We start from the raw sequence: 13780 nt of genomic DNA, 5'->3' as shown, positions 1-13780 counted from the left end.
TTTGGTGAAAAAATTGTAATGCTTGTTTGAAAATTAGACTGGTGAGTGAAAGACAATGAAACAGTTACAATTGATATTTAATAATTTTTGCATTTAGTGATGTGCAACATATGTGGGGCTTTACATCTTATGTGTTTTTTTCTTTTTTCATATTTTAAGCAATCTGGACCGAAAGGAAAGGTAAGCTTACTGTTGATCAAATGAGCATGGCAATAAGCATTAAGAAAATTAACTGATTGAGTGCTGTATTAATGCTAGTTAAAGAATATTCAATCCAGTCAATCATATCTACTCATATGTGATAGTGGTTGATTGTTTTTAGTTCTGTTTTTATGATTCACTTACTCGCTTTTATTGAAAAAGGACCTTTACATCCATCTCTAAGAAATGCTGTGTTACTGTGAATTTTGGGTAATTCTCCACTGGAAATTTATTTATATATCCAGTTCAAAATTGCATAAATATTCTCTGGATTTTAAGAATTCAGTGCTAATTCTTTTTGTAGAGCAGTGAACTTTGTGTAATAGAATGATTCTGAAGCTTCTTAGTAAAATGATTCTGAAGTTCTTAGTGGGCTGTTTAACAGCTCTCACTCCATCATCTCAGCTTGGTTTGAATTGCATTAAAGGTTTTTACTGCATTACTGTGTATATTTTGTTCATGAAGTGCATATATTAAAGCATTTAACAGAAAATGTATAGCAAAACCTGACACACTGGGTTTTTATTGTTCATTTCAGGCTAATTTCTCACTTGTTTAGTATCTGGTTTACTGCTGTTAATATTTTGTTATCAGTATGAAATACCATACATTTATTTTTCTTCATATATAGCTTAAATTTATATGTTAGTGGAAATATTTTCTTGATAGTAATGAAGTAATTGAGTTTTTGTAAATATCCTGTGTAGGTGGCTTTTGGCAGTATACCAGGTTGAATTGTTTAAAAATATATATCACGTTTAACTGATAATATAAATAGCACAGTTCTTTCTGAATTTAGGATTTTCTATATTTATTTAAAATTCAGAAAATCAAGCCGTTCTGTTTTATTGCCTTTTGTTACTTCTTAAAAGAACTATCAAATAGATACTCATCAGCCAGTTAGTGTCACTGTATGGCATAGAAGAAAAGGTTTGAGTCCCATGCTGGTATGATCTTAATTTTCTCATGGGGACACCTGCTGCTTCTTCATCCAGTACTACTGGATATGTTCCTTTTTCTTTGCCTGCTTTTTGTTGTTGTCCTGGCAGGGGAAGATGATGTAGGCAGGAGCTGCTAAATTTAGCTTTAATCATTACTGTCATGATAAGTGCAGCAGCAGCTCCTGACTTTCTGGGCCAAATGGGGTTGCTGACCTGTGTTCTGAAAACCCTGTTCCCTGTGCTGCTGCTTCTCTTCTCAGCCTTTGGCTTTTGTACTCTGCTCTTCCTCTAACACGTGCTGAAGGTAAATCTCACCTCAGCAGCTTTGTGCTTCAGTCTTACTGTGCTTTCCTCTCTTTTTGTGTAATGATGTAGAAACCAACAGCCTGTCTGCAGTGATACATCTCCAAATAATGCATACAGAAGCAGAGGAACGGCTGAATGAGGCAGCCTTGCAAAGAGCCAGGCTGTGCATTAAACACAGCTCTTGTGTAAGCCCTGCACCTCAACAAAATTAGGAGCTGGTGCAGCCTTTTTGATGTGTCTTGTACCAAATCATAAGTAGCCCTCCCCCCCAAATTCCCAGCTCCAGATGTTTCTTCATATTTATTTGCTTTCTGGCATAGACCGAAATTGTGGACCTACCCCTTCCCCTCATCCCCCCCACCACATTTCTGGGTTTTGTTTTCCTAGAGAAGAAATTTTAAGTGAAAATGTCACTTTGGACAGTTTCATAAAGGTCTGTCTACCAGGCTGGTGTGAAGACACTAAGGTCCAATTCCATGAGCAAGAGAACACAGCAGTAATAATGAATGTTTTCTGAAAATATGAAATAAGCGATACCATACTGTCTGGGCAAAACACGCTTACTCTCGAATATTGTGGCATCTAGCAGTTAAAATATGTCCAAAGCTCATGATGCTGCACAGTTCAGACTGCCTGAGTACTTCAGTGTGGTGTGTTGCAGAAAAAGCTTGATCTTTCTTGCTCCTGTAATCAGTGTTTTGCTGTTTGGTGCTTTACTACTTCCTGAGATTGCTTTTTATCAAATACTTGTCTACTTCCCTTGCACTTAAAGGTATTAAAAGTTCTTATAATCTGGGACATAAACAAGATGCCTAAAATTTTTTCACCTCTGAGCATTGCTTTTTTTAACTGTTAGATTCAGAATATAGGTAATCTTGCATCGTGATCAGCTCAGCTGTTTGATCCCTCAATTATTCCCATTTAAATGGAAGACTTAGTTTTGGTCAGGGTTTAACAGCAAGAAGGTACTTGTTTAGAAGTGCTGTATGTTCTTAAATCTGCTCTAAGATTTTTTTTTTTCTTTTCCAGATAGTCCTTTTAAAGGTAGATATAATGTTTGATTTAAAAAACAACCAAATTCACCTTCTGTTTCTGCACTCACACATAACTAAATGGCTCTGTGTACTAAGTATTTTACTGGAGAAGGTATTAATGGATCTGCAGCTGTTCAGGCAGCAACAAACACTGTGCTGAGAAGGGCAGCTTTGTTTTCCAGTCTGTAAAAACTTGGTGGTGGTGTGCTCTTCCTTTCTCTTTATGGGTTTTTCAGGAAAGAAAAGTAGTAGAAGGTGCCTAAAGTTGCTGCCCTCTTGTGGAAGGGCTGTCACTGTCTCCAAGAAAGCATTATTTGTTAAAAAATTTTTAGCTGAAATCTCAAATTAAATAGTCTTTAAAGTTATCTTCACTTTTCTTTCTAATTCAAAGCAACTTCAATCCTGGCCTTGAATTGCTAACCACACTAAAGTGTGTTGGGAAGCCTCAGTTGTCTTGGAGCTCATTTTTTGTGACTTGAGTTTGGGTGTTAATGGTTCACTCTGAGTGTATGAGTTGTATATTGTGTGAGAGGAAAGATACACTTTATTTTTTGCTACCACTTCTGTATTCTTGCAAGTGTTTGGCTGTTTAATAGCTATAAATCTGAGTCTATGCTGCTAACATAAAATTCAGATGGGGGTAGATAATGCTAGTGTATTCTGATTTATTGTAAAAGAATTATTTAGCCTTATATGGTAAATAGTGAATTTATCATCTTAATAAGATAAATATGTTTTGCATATTAAAAATTAATAGAAATGTATGGTTCCTAGAAGAAAAATTGTAAGTTAGAAATGTCCAGAGACCTTGAATTGTGAACTACATTTTAAAAGAAATTTTAGTACTCTAAATCTGCCGTATGATTTACTTTATTGTTTGTTTTCAATTAAATGACAAGTAGTTTCAATCTTGTTTCTCTTAAATATCATTTAAGTTTTAAATATCTTAGACATCTTATAGAAGATAATTTTTCCAAAAGTAATTATGTTCAAAACAAGATTTACTGTTGTGAAATGCTAGTGAAAGATAGTTATGACACGTGACACAACAGCTTGTACACCCTTACTGCAGTGTTTATATTTTTCAAATCTAAAATGATGTTACAGCTTTTTTTTACTTTTTAGAATGTCATGAGCTTTGGTTTTGATAGTACAGCTTCTTATAATAACGAGTTTGAGCTCTGCCTTTTATTTCCACTAATTCTGCCTTAGAGTAACTCCATGTCTTTGAATTTTTAAGGAAAATTATATTTAAAAAAAATGCATTGAATTTATGAATAAATATTCATACTGAGTTTCCAATTTTGATTTAAAAAATTCTGAGGATGAAGGATTGTTCCAGAAACACATTTGACACAATCAGTAACAAATAAATTACATAATCTGTCATCTGTGATATGTTTGCCGGCTGTCATGATAAAGTACTATGACATCTCTAGATTCTGAGTAGCCATGCTTGTTTCTCAATCCTTCTTTCTGCCAAAATTTTCTTTAAAGCTGCAGCCTATCAACACAGTCAAATGTGTTTGTTATTAGGTAAGAAGTGTCTCAAAGGGCATTGTAGATTAATCTTGTTCCAAAGATATTAATTAATAATGTTACCTAGAAATGCAGAAAATTCAAAGGTTTTATCATTTGATGCATTAGGAAATGCTGTGCTGAAAGAAATAACTGACGCTAAAGCCTTCTTCAGCCATAGCCAAATTTTTTGTCAGATGGGTCCTCAAAATTTAGCTGTTAGTGGTGATGTTACTGCCTGCAGCTGTTGGCTTTGCCCTCTTGCTGTTGATTCATGTCCTTGTAATCAGAGGTAGCAGTATGGGACATGTGTGACCCATTTGCAGCCCAGTGCTTAACTTTCCAATAAAACCAGTTTCTGGTGAGTTTGTTGACAGGGCCTCCTGTGTTTCAGATGTGTGCCATCCTCTGTTATGACAGGAATAGTAATCTGAGCTGCAGTGCTCAGAGCTCTGAGAAAGACAAGTGCTACAAACAGTAACCCACATGCACTGAGCTTCAGGAATCTTAATTTGCTATCAACATGATTTGACACACATCCCTGTAAACAGAAAACATTTTTCAGGAGACTCAAATCTTGCAATAATGCCATATATTACATTAATTTGCACAAAAATATGTGATGTCTATATTATGCAAGTTATACCAGTAAAATACTAACTACCTAGTAATTTGTCTGTATTACAATATTTTAAAGACAAGTATATAGGAACCATGTCTGCTGTGTTGTTCTTTCTGGTTTTTGGCCACAACAATTTCTGACATCAGATCTCCTTCCTTTGTTTTGCATCTTCTCTTCCTGTTTCTTAAGTTGTAGAACTTGTGGAATCTACTTTAATATTAAAATAATATTTGTTTTTATTCTTGGCTTTTGAAAGTATCTGTCTTGAATTTCATGAATGAGGAGGAGGAGAAGATGCAGGCTTCAATATTTGGAAGCTTGTGTGTAAAAGTGACAGTCTCCAGAACTATTGATTATTACAGATCAGAAACACTATTGATTATTTAGATCAGAAACACTTCCAAAACATTTATTGTGGGTGATAATACTTTTTTATGTGTACAAATAGCATGTCATAGGAGAAGTTACTTATTTATAGCTTTCAGATACAATTCAGGTTTGTTTTGTTCATGTATAATTGTGACTAAATTATAATGGTGTCTGTTAAAAGAACAACCATACGTCTAATTAATTTTCCAGAAAAGAATACCCACCTCAGCTTCAGAAAGTGGAGGCAGACCACATTAGGTTACCACGGTCTCAAGGAGTGGGTAAGTTACCTTTAGAGTTCTCATTTCTTCTCAGCAGAATAATTTTTTTAATACCTGATTTGGGTGGGTGTGGTGCCAAATCTTATACAACCTTTAGGATATGTACTTACAGCCTTAGCTCATGTTATTCTAGTTTTGTACAAGTTTGTGCATGAAGGGATGTTTTTGCCCTTCTTGACAGATTTCTGCAACTAGTTCAGTCATGTAATAATTTTAAATTAGGCTTAGTTATTTTAAAAGCATAGTTATTAGGCTAGTTATTTTAAAAGCAACAGAAATAGGGAACATTTGGGATCATAAAGTTGGAGATGGAACAGATCTCTAGAGTTAACTAGTCTGAGCCCAAACCCCCAGCTTGTTTGTGAATTATTGTTGAGGAACTTCTGTAGCAGTGTTAGAACAAGAAAAGTGCTATGTGTAGTAACCGGTTAGCAGTTGGTATGAAGTGTATTCATACACTGGGGGAGTTAATGAAAGAACCAGCATCAGCTCCGTACCTCAGCTGAAACATGCTCTTACATCGTTGTTAGGTGCAACAACCTCACTGTTGGAGGTGCAGTAGAAAAGGTATAGTTTGGTTTCAGGTGTGGAAATTGCGAAACTGGAAAAGAAAACACCCTGTGTTTGTTAAGCTTTGTTAGCATAGATACAGTCTGCAAACCTGCTGCATAGGTTTACAGCTGCATAGTCACCTGCACTGGAAAGTTCTACTGTGCCATTTTAGGTTAATGTTAAGTAGATCTTCAGCAGTACTACTATAAAGTAACTTAGGGAAAAGCCTCACCTATTATTAATTCTTTTTCAAAAATGATCCATTTTTTAGTTTTGAGATGTCTTCTCATAGTGGGATGTTTGTGAGACCATCAATATGTATATTGAAAAAGTGTTCATATACATTAAAAAAAAAAGCCTTAAAACAAGTTCTGTGGTAAATAGCATAATCTAGCATCTGCTCCTATTTTTAGCAATACACCCTCCACTTGCTTTGCAGTGAAGTTAGCATAGATTTGCAAATCCAAAGCTTCTTGCAAAGATGTAAGATAAAAATCCTCAGTGAGTGATCCTGCAATAGTATTACTAAGACTACATTTTGAAGTTACTTTGGGGAATGTTATTTTTTAGTCATACAACAAATCATGATACATTTGAAACAGTGTAGATTTTTGAGGTTTAAAAGCATGTTTATGTTTAGCTCAAGTTAGTGTATGTAAAAAAGTAAGATGATCATAATTATAATAGTATAGGAGTGGACATTTCTTGTTAATGTTTTTGCATCTTTTCCCTTCTAGACAGTGTAATGGAGAATACAGATGACTCTGAATCAGAATCTGACATTAAAAGAAAGGTGCGACAGAAAGGTCATTGCAATTCATATCAATCTGACTTGAGTCTATCTTCTGCTACAAAAAAATGCTTAACTCAGTCAAAGGTAGGTTATATTTTAAAAATATGTAAACTCTTGTTGAATTTTAAAAGTTGCTGCATATTTTAAAAACAGACATTCAGGAGTAAAACAAATTAAGGTTTTAAAAATCCATAGAGTTGGGAGGAAGATTTACATAATTTAAAATGTTACAGTGATAGAGATATTTAAGTGCTACTAGTTGTGAAATATTTATTTTCTGACTTGAACAGACAGAAGCTGCACTGAAAAGAAAAGGAATGTTGATTTTATTGAATAGCTGACTGATAAACCAGAGATTGATAATTTTAATTTGCTGAAATAGAGGAACAATTTTTTGCTCTTTGACAGATTTTTTTTTCTGTGTCATGATTTTCTGTACTCAGAACAGTAAAGATTAAACTACTGCAAAGATGCAAGTATTTCTTATGAAGTTGCTCACTTTTTCAGTGAGAGTAGTTCCTTAGGTATCCAAATGGCATTCTCTGATCTACATGCAGCAAGGATGCTTCTGTCAGGAACTTGTTTGAATATGAAATGTAAAATACTTTGGAAATTGCTTTAAGGCTCTCTGTATTTTTTTATCAGCTTCCCAGGCTACTATGGAAGTTTCATGATGCACACATACAGGTCACATTGTTTGACTATCAAAGCAAAGCCTCCTGTAAGGAGATCTTGGTTAAAAAAAAAAAATCTATGATTTTTATATATGCTTAGCTTTTGTTTGAAGCACCTGGTACCGCTCCTTGGCATTTCCATTGCTTATTTTGTTAATTAATGTGATGTTAATAAAAAACTGGTTTAAAATTTTTGGCATGTAGTTGAAGTAGAGGGGTGTGATTACTCTATACTTAAGATAAGCAGTATTGTTCTGAGAACTACATCCTGTAACAGCACTGAGGCACAGTGCTGGTTTACATTGTAGCTTGCTATCATCCCACAGCTCAGATTTTAAGGGTCTGATATATTTTATACACTTGGGGTTTTTTGCTTCTGTTTCTCTACCATATGTGTAGCTTTGTTAAATCACAGAAATTTTGTAAAAATAATATGTTCTCATTGTATAATTTTGATTTTGAAATTTGGGGTTTGAAATTACTTACCACACTTGTGGAAGTCCTCTTTTGGAGGCATGTTCATGGCTAGGAGAGTGGGGAGAGGTGTAAATTGTGAAAGCTGTTTTCAGAGTAGATACTGAAAGTTTTTGGTGGGTTGTAGGTATTTGTTGCCTTCAGTAGTTCACAGTACAGTGGTTACGTTGTTTGAATTCAGTGCTCCAGGAGAAAATAACATGCACTAAATTTTCATCTCTAAAGATGTCCTGTATTCACTTTGGTACTCCTTCTGTAGTTTATGTGTTATAGAAGTCCAAGTTCTACACTTATAATACAAAACTAAGTGGGACCTAGTAAATGTGAGAAAAACAAAAGACATCTGTCTTTGTAGTGATAGGATACATTTTTTTGTTTAACCCCTGCTTGCTTCTTGAAAGTTTGGGGAACTCCTATTCCTCAAGTCCTATTTTCTTCTCTGTGACACAGGACTCTAGAGCAATAATATGTACTTTACCTTTTCTTCATCTCCCTTGAGGAGTGAATTTTCCTGCATGCCTTTCTGGGCTGTTAAAAGATACCTTGGAAGGACAGATAAGTTGGACCTACAAGGTTTCTTCAAATCCTCTCCAGTATTGCTCCAAGGATCTGTAGGTTATTTTGTCCCATGGAACTGTTTCTACAGAAATAGTGTAATTGGACCATCTTGCTGATGGATATATGTATCTGAACAGTGTGCAAGGTTCTGTTTATGGAAGAAAATGCAAGAAGAAAAATCTGAATTGTCCAACATGAATCACTTTAAAAAATTGTAACAAATGACATTTGTTCCTTTTAGAACATTTTTCATTTTCTTAAATGTAATAAAAAATTAAGCTGTCTTTTAATGTTTGCTTTCTCGACTCACTGTAATGGCTAATGTAGTGTTGTCAACTTCCACTGGATATTATGAAAAATTTTTTCACCAGAAAGGTGTTAAAGCATTGGAAGAGGATGGCCAGGCGTGTGGTTGAGTCACTGTCCGCAGAGATATTTAAAAGACATGTAGATGTGGCACCTGGGGATATGGTTTAGTGATGAGAGTTGTGTTAATAATTGGACTTGATGATATTAAAGGTCTTTTCCAACCTAAGTGATTATATGATTAATTCTGAATCAAGTACAAGATATGGAAATTTTGTCTTTCTGCTTACAATTACTGATTGTGTGGTTTTTTTCTCCTTTAGCTTTTGGAACAGATTGATTATTCTACTGAATGCCCAAATTGTGGGAGGGCAAATGAAAACCAGACCAAATGCCGACATTGTGAAAGTGCTTCTCTGAAGGATTTGCAAAGAGTCTCCAGACAAACTGTAACATTAAGTGAATCTGTGGGACCTTTATCACGTTCTTCAATACATCAGAATTCACCAGGGCAAAAATCTTCAGGTACAGGGTTCAGCACAAAGAAGTTTTATAGTTCTGCTGTTGGAAAAGGTCCAGCGGATATTCTACTGAGTAATGAGGTTGTAGGACATTCTATGTTACGACAGAATGGAAAAATTGGTCTTATGACTGGGACAAAAAATCCTAAAATTACAGGAAGCTTAAGACAGAGGAGTACAAGACCATCTGAATTAAATGATCCAAGTAAGTACCTTTTTATGAATACAGCCATTAGCTGGAAACACAGAATATTGTATAGTGAAGGAACTGTTTGTGCAGGTTTACGTAACTGATGTTGCATGGAATATTTTTGTGTGTGTTCTTGGGAAAGAGGGACAGAACTTTTAATAATTTCCTTTTCATATGCAGAAGTACTCTTCAAGAAAGGTGAACATTGGGGAAAACAAAAATTATTTTGTGACTTTTTTTCTTTTGTTTGTTTTTAAAAAAATATTTACGTTTGGGATATTGGAAAAACCAGTACTCTTAGCAGAATTCCATCTTTCATTCTCCCAAGCGGAAAGACAGTATTTGATTTTTATTTTGTGTTTTCTTTCCTCTTATCTTCTAAACTATTTATCTGTTTAAATTTCATAATTTGGAAAATGTTAATTTCTGTGCTTTCTCTTTGTAAACTCAGTAAGCAGGAAGGATGGAGTAAAGGAAATTATGTGTCTGGTTCTGTGCTTAGTTTATTAGACCATGTTGTCCTACTGATTTGAATGATTTCAGACATAATTTCTCTTGTCAGTTTTTAGGTTGCATTACTTACTGTCAATTCTTGACTGAACCACGTTCACTTCTGTCTAGAGGTAGATTAATGTTACTCATTTTTTTATATAGTTAGTTACAAGAAATCAAAAACAAGGCAGAGAGTCCTTGCAACCAGATTCCAAATAAACATTAGTAAAAACATAATATAATTATACATGTGGATTTTTTTGGCACTGCAGGACAATTACATAAATTATTTCTAACGTATTACTTCAAAAGAAATTTCTGTTACGAAAAGATATAGTGGTAGAGAATGAATTATTTTCTGTTTAGTTGTTTTGTCTAGTGATGAGGAGGAGAAGGAGAAGAATAGTGGCAGCACTAGGAGCATGGAAAGCATTTCACCTGGTCTTGCAGATTCAGCCCGCTCCTCCCTATCTCCTTCTACAGGAAAGGTGGAAGCAGCATTAAAGGAAAACAGTTGTGGAATAGAACAGAGAATAGGTAGTATAACAAGAGTACAGAAATTGCCATCACACTAGCAAGAAAAGCCAAAAATGAAAAAAGAAATTTGTTACAGAAAAATGTAGTGGTTGAGAATGTAATATTTTCTGTTTAGTTGTTTTGTCTAGTGATGATGATGAGGACGAGAATAGTGGCAGCACTAGGAGCATGGAAAGCATTTCACCTCGTCCTGCAGATTCAGCCCGCTCCTCCCCAGCTCCTTCTACAGGAAAGGTGGAAGCAGCATTAAAGGAGAACAGTTGTGGAATAGAACAGAGAATAGGTAGTATAACAACAGATACAGAAATTGCAGTCACACTACCAAGGAAAGCAAGAATGAAAGATCAGGTACTATTTAATGCTTTGTTTAAAGAAAACAGAATGAAATAATAAATGGAATATGTGAAGGCTTGTTTTGTATTGTCAGAAGTTGACTCTGTATTTGATTGTTTTTCTTACTCAGCAGCTCATCAAGTAGCCTCTCTGCATACTTAATAGTGGAAACATAAGAAAATGTGTTCATTACATTTTTACAAGCATTCAAAATGATTTTAATTATGCTGTTAAGATAAATGCTTCTGTGTTGAATGTTTACTCTTTTGAGACTGGACAGGGGTTCTCTGTGAAGCTCAAGGTCTCAGTTTGCAGCAGAATGTCAGTACCAGCTGTTGCCTGAGACTTCCTGAAGTTAAACATGAAAAGAGAAATTGGGATCAATAATGGTCCTTTAAAATTAAAATGCTTTGACAACTCTTGCAGTTTATAGCACTTATTTTAGGACTTTTGTGGTGCAGCTTGTGTTTTTTAGTTGAGTACTGCTGTAAGAATTGGATAAGCAAAGACAAAAAAATACTCATGAGCACACCTTAAGTGTGGCCAAGGGGGAGAGTTTTCATACTGTGCTAAAAGCCATCTCAGTAGTGAGCCACGAAGAGGAATAAATTCCATGTGGCAATTGGTAGTGGAATAATGGTGCTGATTAAAACAATTCTTGACTCACTTGTCCAGTTTCACTATTGAGAGTTTGATTCAACAAGAGAATCCAATCAGATTTCCAATTCTTTGAGTTAGAACGCTAAAGTACTGATGCCAAAACCTTCTTGCTATGTTGAGATTCAGAAGCCAGCGTTCTAGTGCTGTAGTTGATGAAATTATGGATGTTTATAATACATTGTATAATTAGTCTCCATTATCAGTATGAAAATATGAAGCTGTGAACCTCCAGCCTGCAATAAAGCTGTGAGGCTTAAAGCTTGGATTAGAAATAGTTCTTGAATTAAGTTATATTGGCAGTATGTGCTGAATTAATTGAAAGCATTGCATTGTGAAGCACTGGTGTCTGACTTCTGAAACTCTCCCAAATGTTTTTTTTGTATATCCATATGTTCCTGTTCACTAGTCTTTACAAACCAGTTCTAATATTATATGTTAGATTATTTTAGAGTCCAAGCTTACTTTTGAAAATGAAGGAAATAAAAAAAAATTTTGTGTAATATAACACAAATTTTATATTGATTGACTTAGCCTACCAAGATTTGGAGATATCAGAGCAGTTTTCTTAGATATAATAGAAAAAGCTTTATTCAACTTTCTCTCAAAATATTAATTGTTTACTGAAGAGACTAGTTGAATATAGCATCACTTCAGACTTTGCTGTTTTATTGTTTGTTTCTGATTTGTTTTGAACTTTTAATAATATTTAGCCAGTCCAGCAGACAAAAAGGAAAAGCTCTTTTCAACAAGAGGCCTAGGAAAACATTTTAATTACAGGGATTTAGAATCCCTACCTTTTTCAGTGTATAAAATGAAGGAAGCATCCAAAAGTAGACTTTGAATTATTAACAAGATAGGTTAGTTATTCAGGACTTAGACATAATTTTCAAGATTTAGTCTTAACAGAAACACTGAATCACTTAGAATGTTTTTATGTGGGAGTTTAATTGCTTTTTGTAATGAAAATGAATGTTTATTTATGAGCAGGTTATGAAACAATATAAATACCAAAGAAAAGACTAGTGTACAGAAAATCCTTCAACAAAATAGAGCAATATAAGCAATACAACAAATAAATATATTTATAGGCTGGCTGTGAGCAGGCTTTATTTCATTGCAATAGGTTTTTTGGTAAGATAATTCTGTTGGTTAACAGGATACTTCATTGAGATTACAGCTTCAGTTAGCATCTAGAGACTTTTCTTGAACTGGGGCCAAACACCACCTGGCCTTCTTTCAATGTTTAGTCTTCTGACCTTGGAATCTATCCTAAAACCATCTTAGCTCTGTGGAGATGCCTCAAGGAAGTTTGATTTGGCTTATTTATTTATGTTTCTTGAAGCCTGTATTCTGCTAATATGGTGATGCAATGTACTTCAAGAATTAGTCACCAAAAGCTTGGATTAACAAAAATGGAAAGAAAAAATTAAACCACCAGCATTGTGGTGGTTTTACAGCATTAGTACTTTTTTATCTAAATAAAACATAATAAAGATAACTTCACTTTGCTAGACTGCATAGTGGTTCCAAAAGATAAATTGGTTTTGGTAATTTAGAAGCACTATTTGTGATTTGGAAATGTCAGTAAAGTGTCAGCAAGTGTCAAGTTACCTTTTATTTTCTTCTTGAATGTAGCAATATTAACATCCTCAGGTGTTATAAAAAGTCTAAAGAATCTCCCTTCTGCATATGTTTGAGATGGATGCTCTAGTAAGTAATCCTGTTGACCAACAGAAAAGTAGCTAAAAATTTAGTCATTAGTTTCAGCGAGCTTTATTTAGCAATAAACCTTGATGAGACATTCTGAAACCTGAAAATTACTTTTCAGTTTGGCAACATTGTGTCTAACACTCCAATAAAACGGCGCAAAGTTATTTCTCAAGAGATGGTAACCGAGGCTGTACCTCTAAATTACCAAAACTCCTGTGAAAGCGTCATCCTGAACTGCCGAAGCATTCGAATAGGAATGCTGCGCAGAATGGTCGTGGAGCCTGTGATCGTGAGTACCCTTGCTCTTGCACAGCTGGCTTTTCAGGCTTTGATGGATATTGTATTTTTGTATTTGAACAACATAATATTTTGCCTTTGTCTCGGGAACAGTTAAGTTTGTCTTTAATTACAGAGGCTGTGATTTCCAGAGAACCTCAAATTACTGCTACGCTCTAACACGTACGGTCTAGCTCAGGTTCTTAATAGAAATGTTGTGCTGCAGCACTCTGAAAGAACTTGTCTGCATGCTGGGGGGAGGTTATGGGCTAGCATGCATTTGTTAAAAACATTGAAAACAACAACTACAAGAAGTTGATAGGTGCAAGGAAGAAGTATTGTCCTAAAGGTGAATAATTTTACTTCTACAGATTTTTTTTCTTTTGGTCAGCCTTGTAAGGTACATGGAGTTTTCAAGGAGTCCTTGAATGT

The 13780-nt window shown here is 34.8% G+C and overlaps 1 protein-coding gene across 2 annotated transcripts in view; it reads left to right on the top strand.

Annotated features, from left to right (window-relative positions):
- SENP6 (SUMO specific peptidase 6) overlaps nt 1-13780 on the top strand; it is a 72075-nt gene that overhangs the window by 36046 nt on the left and 22249 nt on the right. Inside the window, exons 6-11 of one of the 2 annotated variants that reach the window (XM_036379638.2) lie at nt 160-180; nt 5202-5272; nt 6562-6701; nt 8953-9355; nt 10485-10717; nt 13191-13361. In XM_036379638.2, coding sequence (XP_036235531.1) covers nt 160-180; nt 5202-5272; nt 6562-6701; nt 8953-9355; nt 10485-10717; nt 13191-13361 — 1039 coding nt within the window. The remainder of the gene's footprint in view (nt 1-159; nt 181-5201; nt 5273-6561; nt 6702-8952; nt 9356-10484; nt 10718-13190; nt 13362-13780) is intronic. The other variant, XM_036379639.2, reaches the window with a different exon arrangement.

The sequence above is a fragment of the Molothrus ater genome, chromosome 3 (genome assembly GCF_012460135.2).
Source record: "Molothrus ater isolate BHLD 08-10-18 breed brown headed cowbird chromosome 3, BPBGC_Mater_1.1, whole genome shotgun sequence".
Taxonomy (NCBI): domain Eukaryota; kingdom Metazoa; phylum Chordata; class Aves; order Passeriformes; family Icteridae; genus Molothrus; species Molothrus ater.
This window is presented reverse-complemented; position numbering and strand designations above follow the sequence as displayed.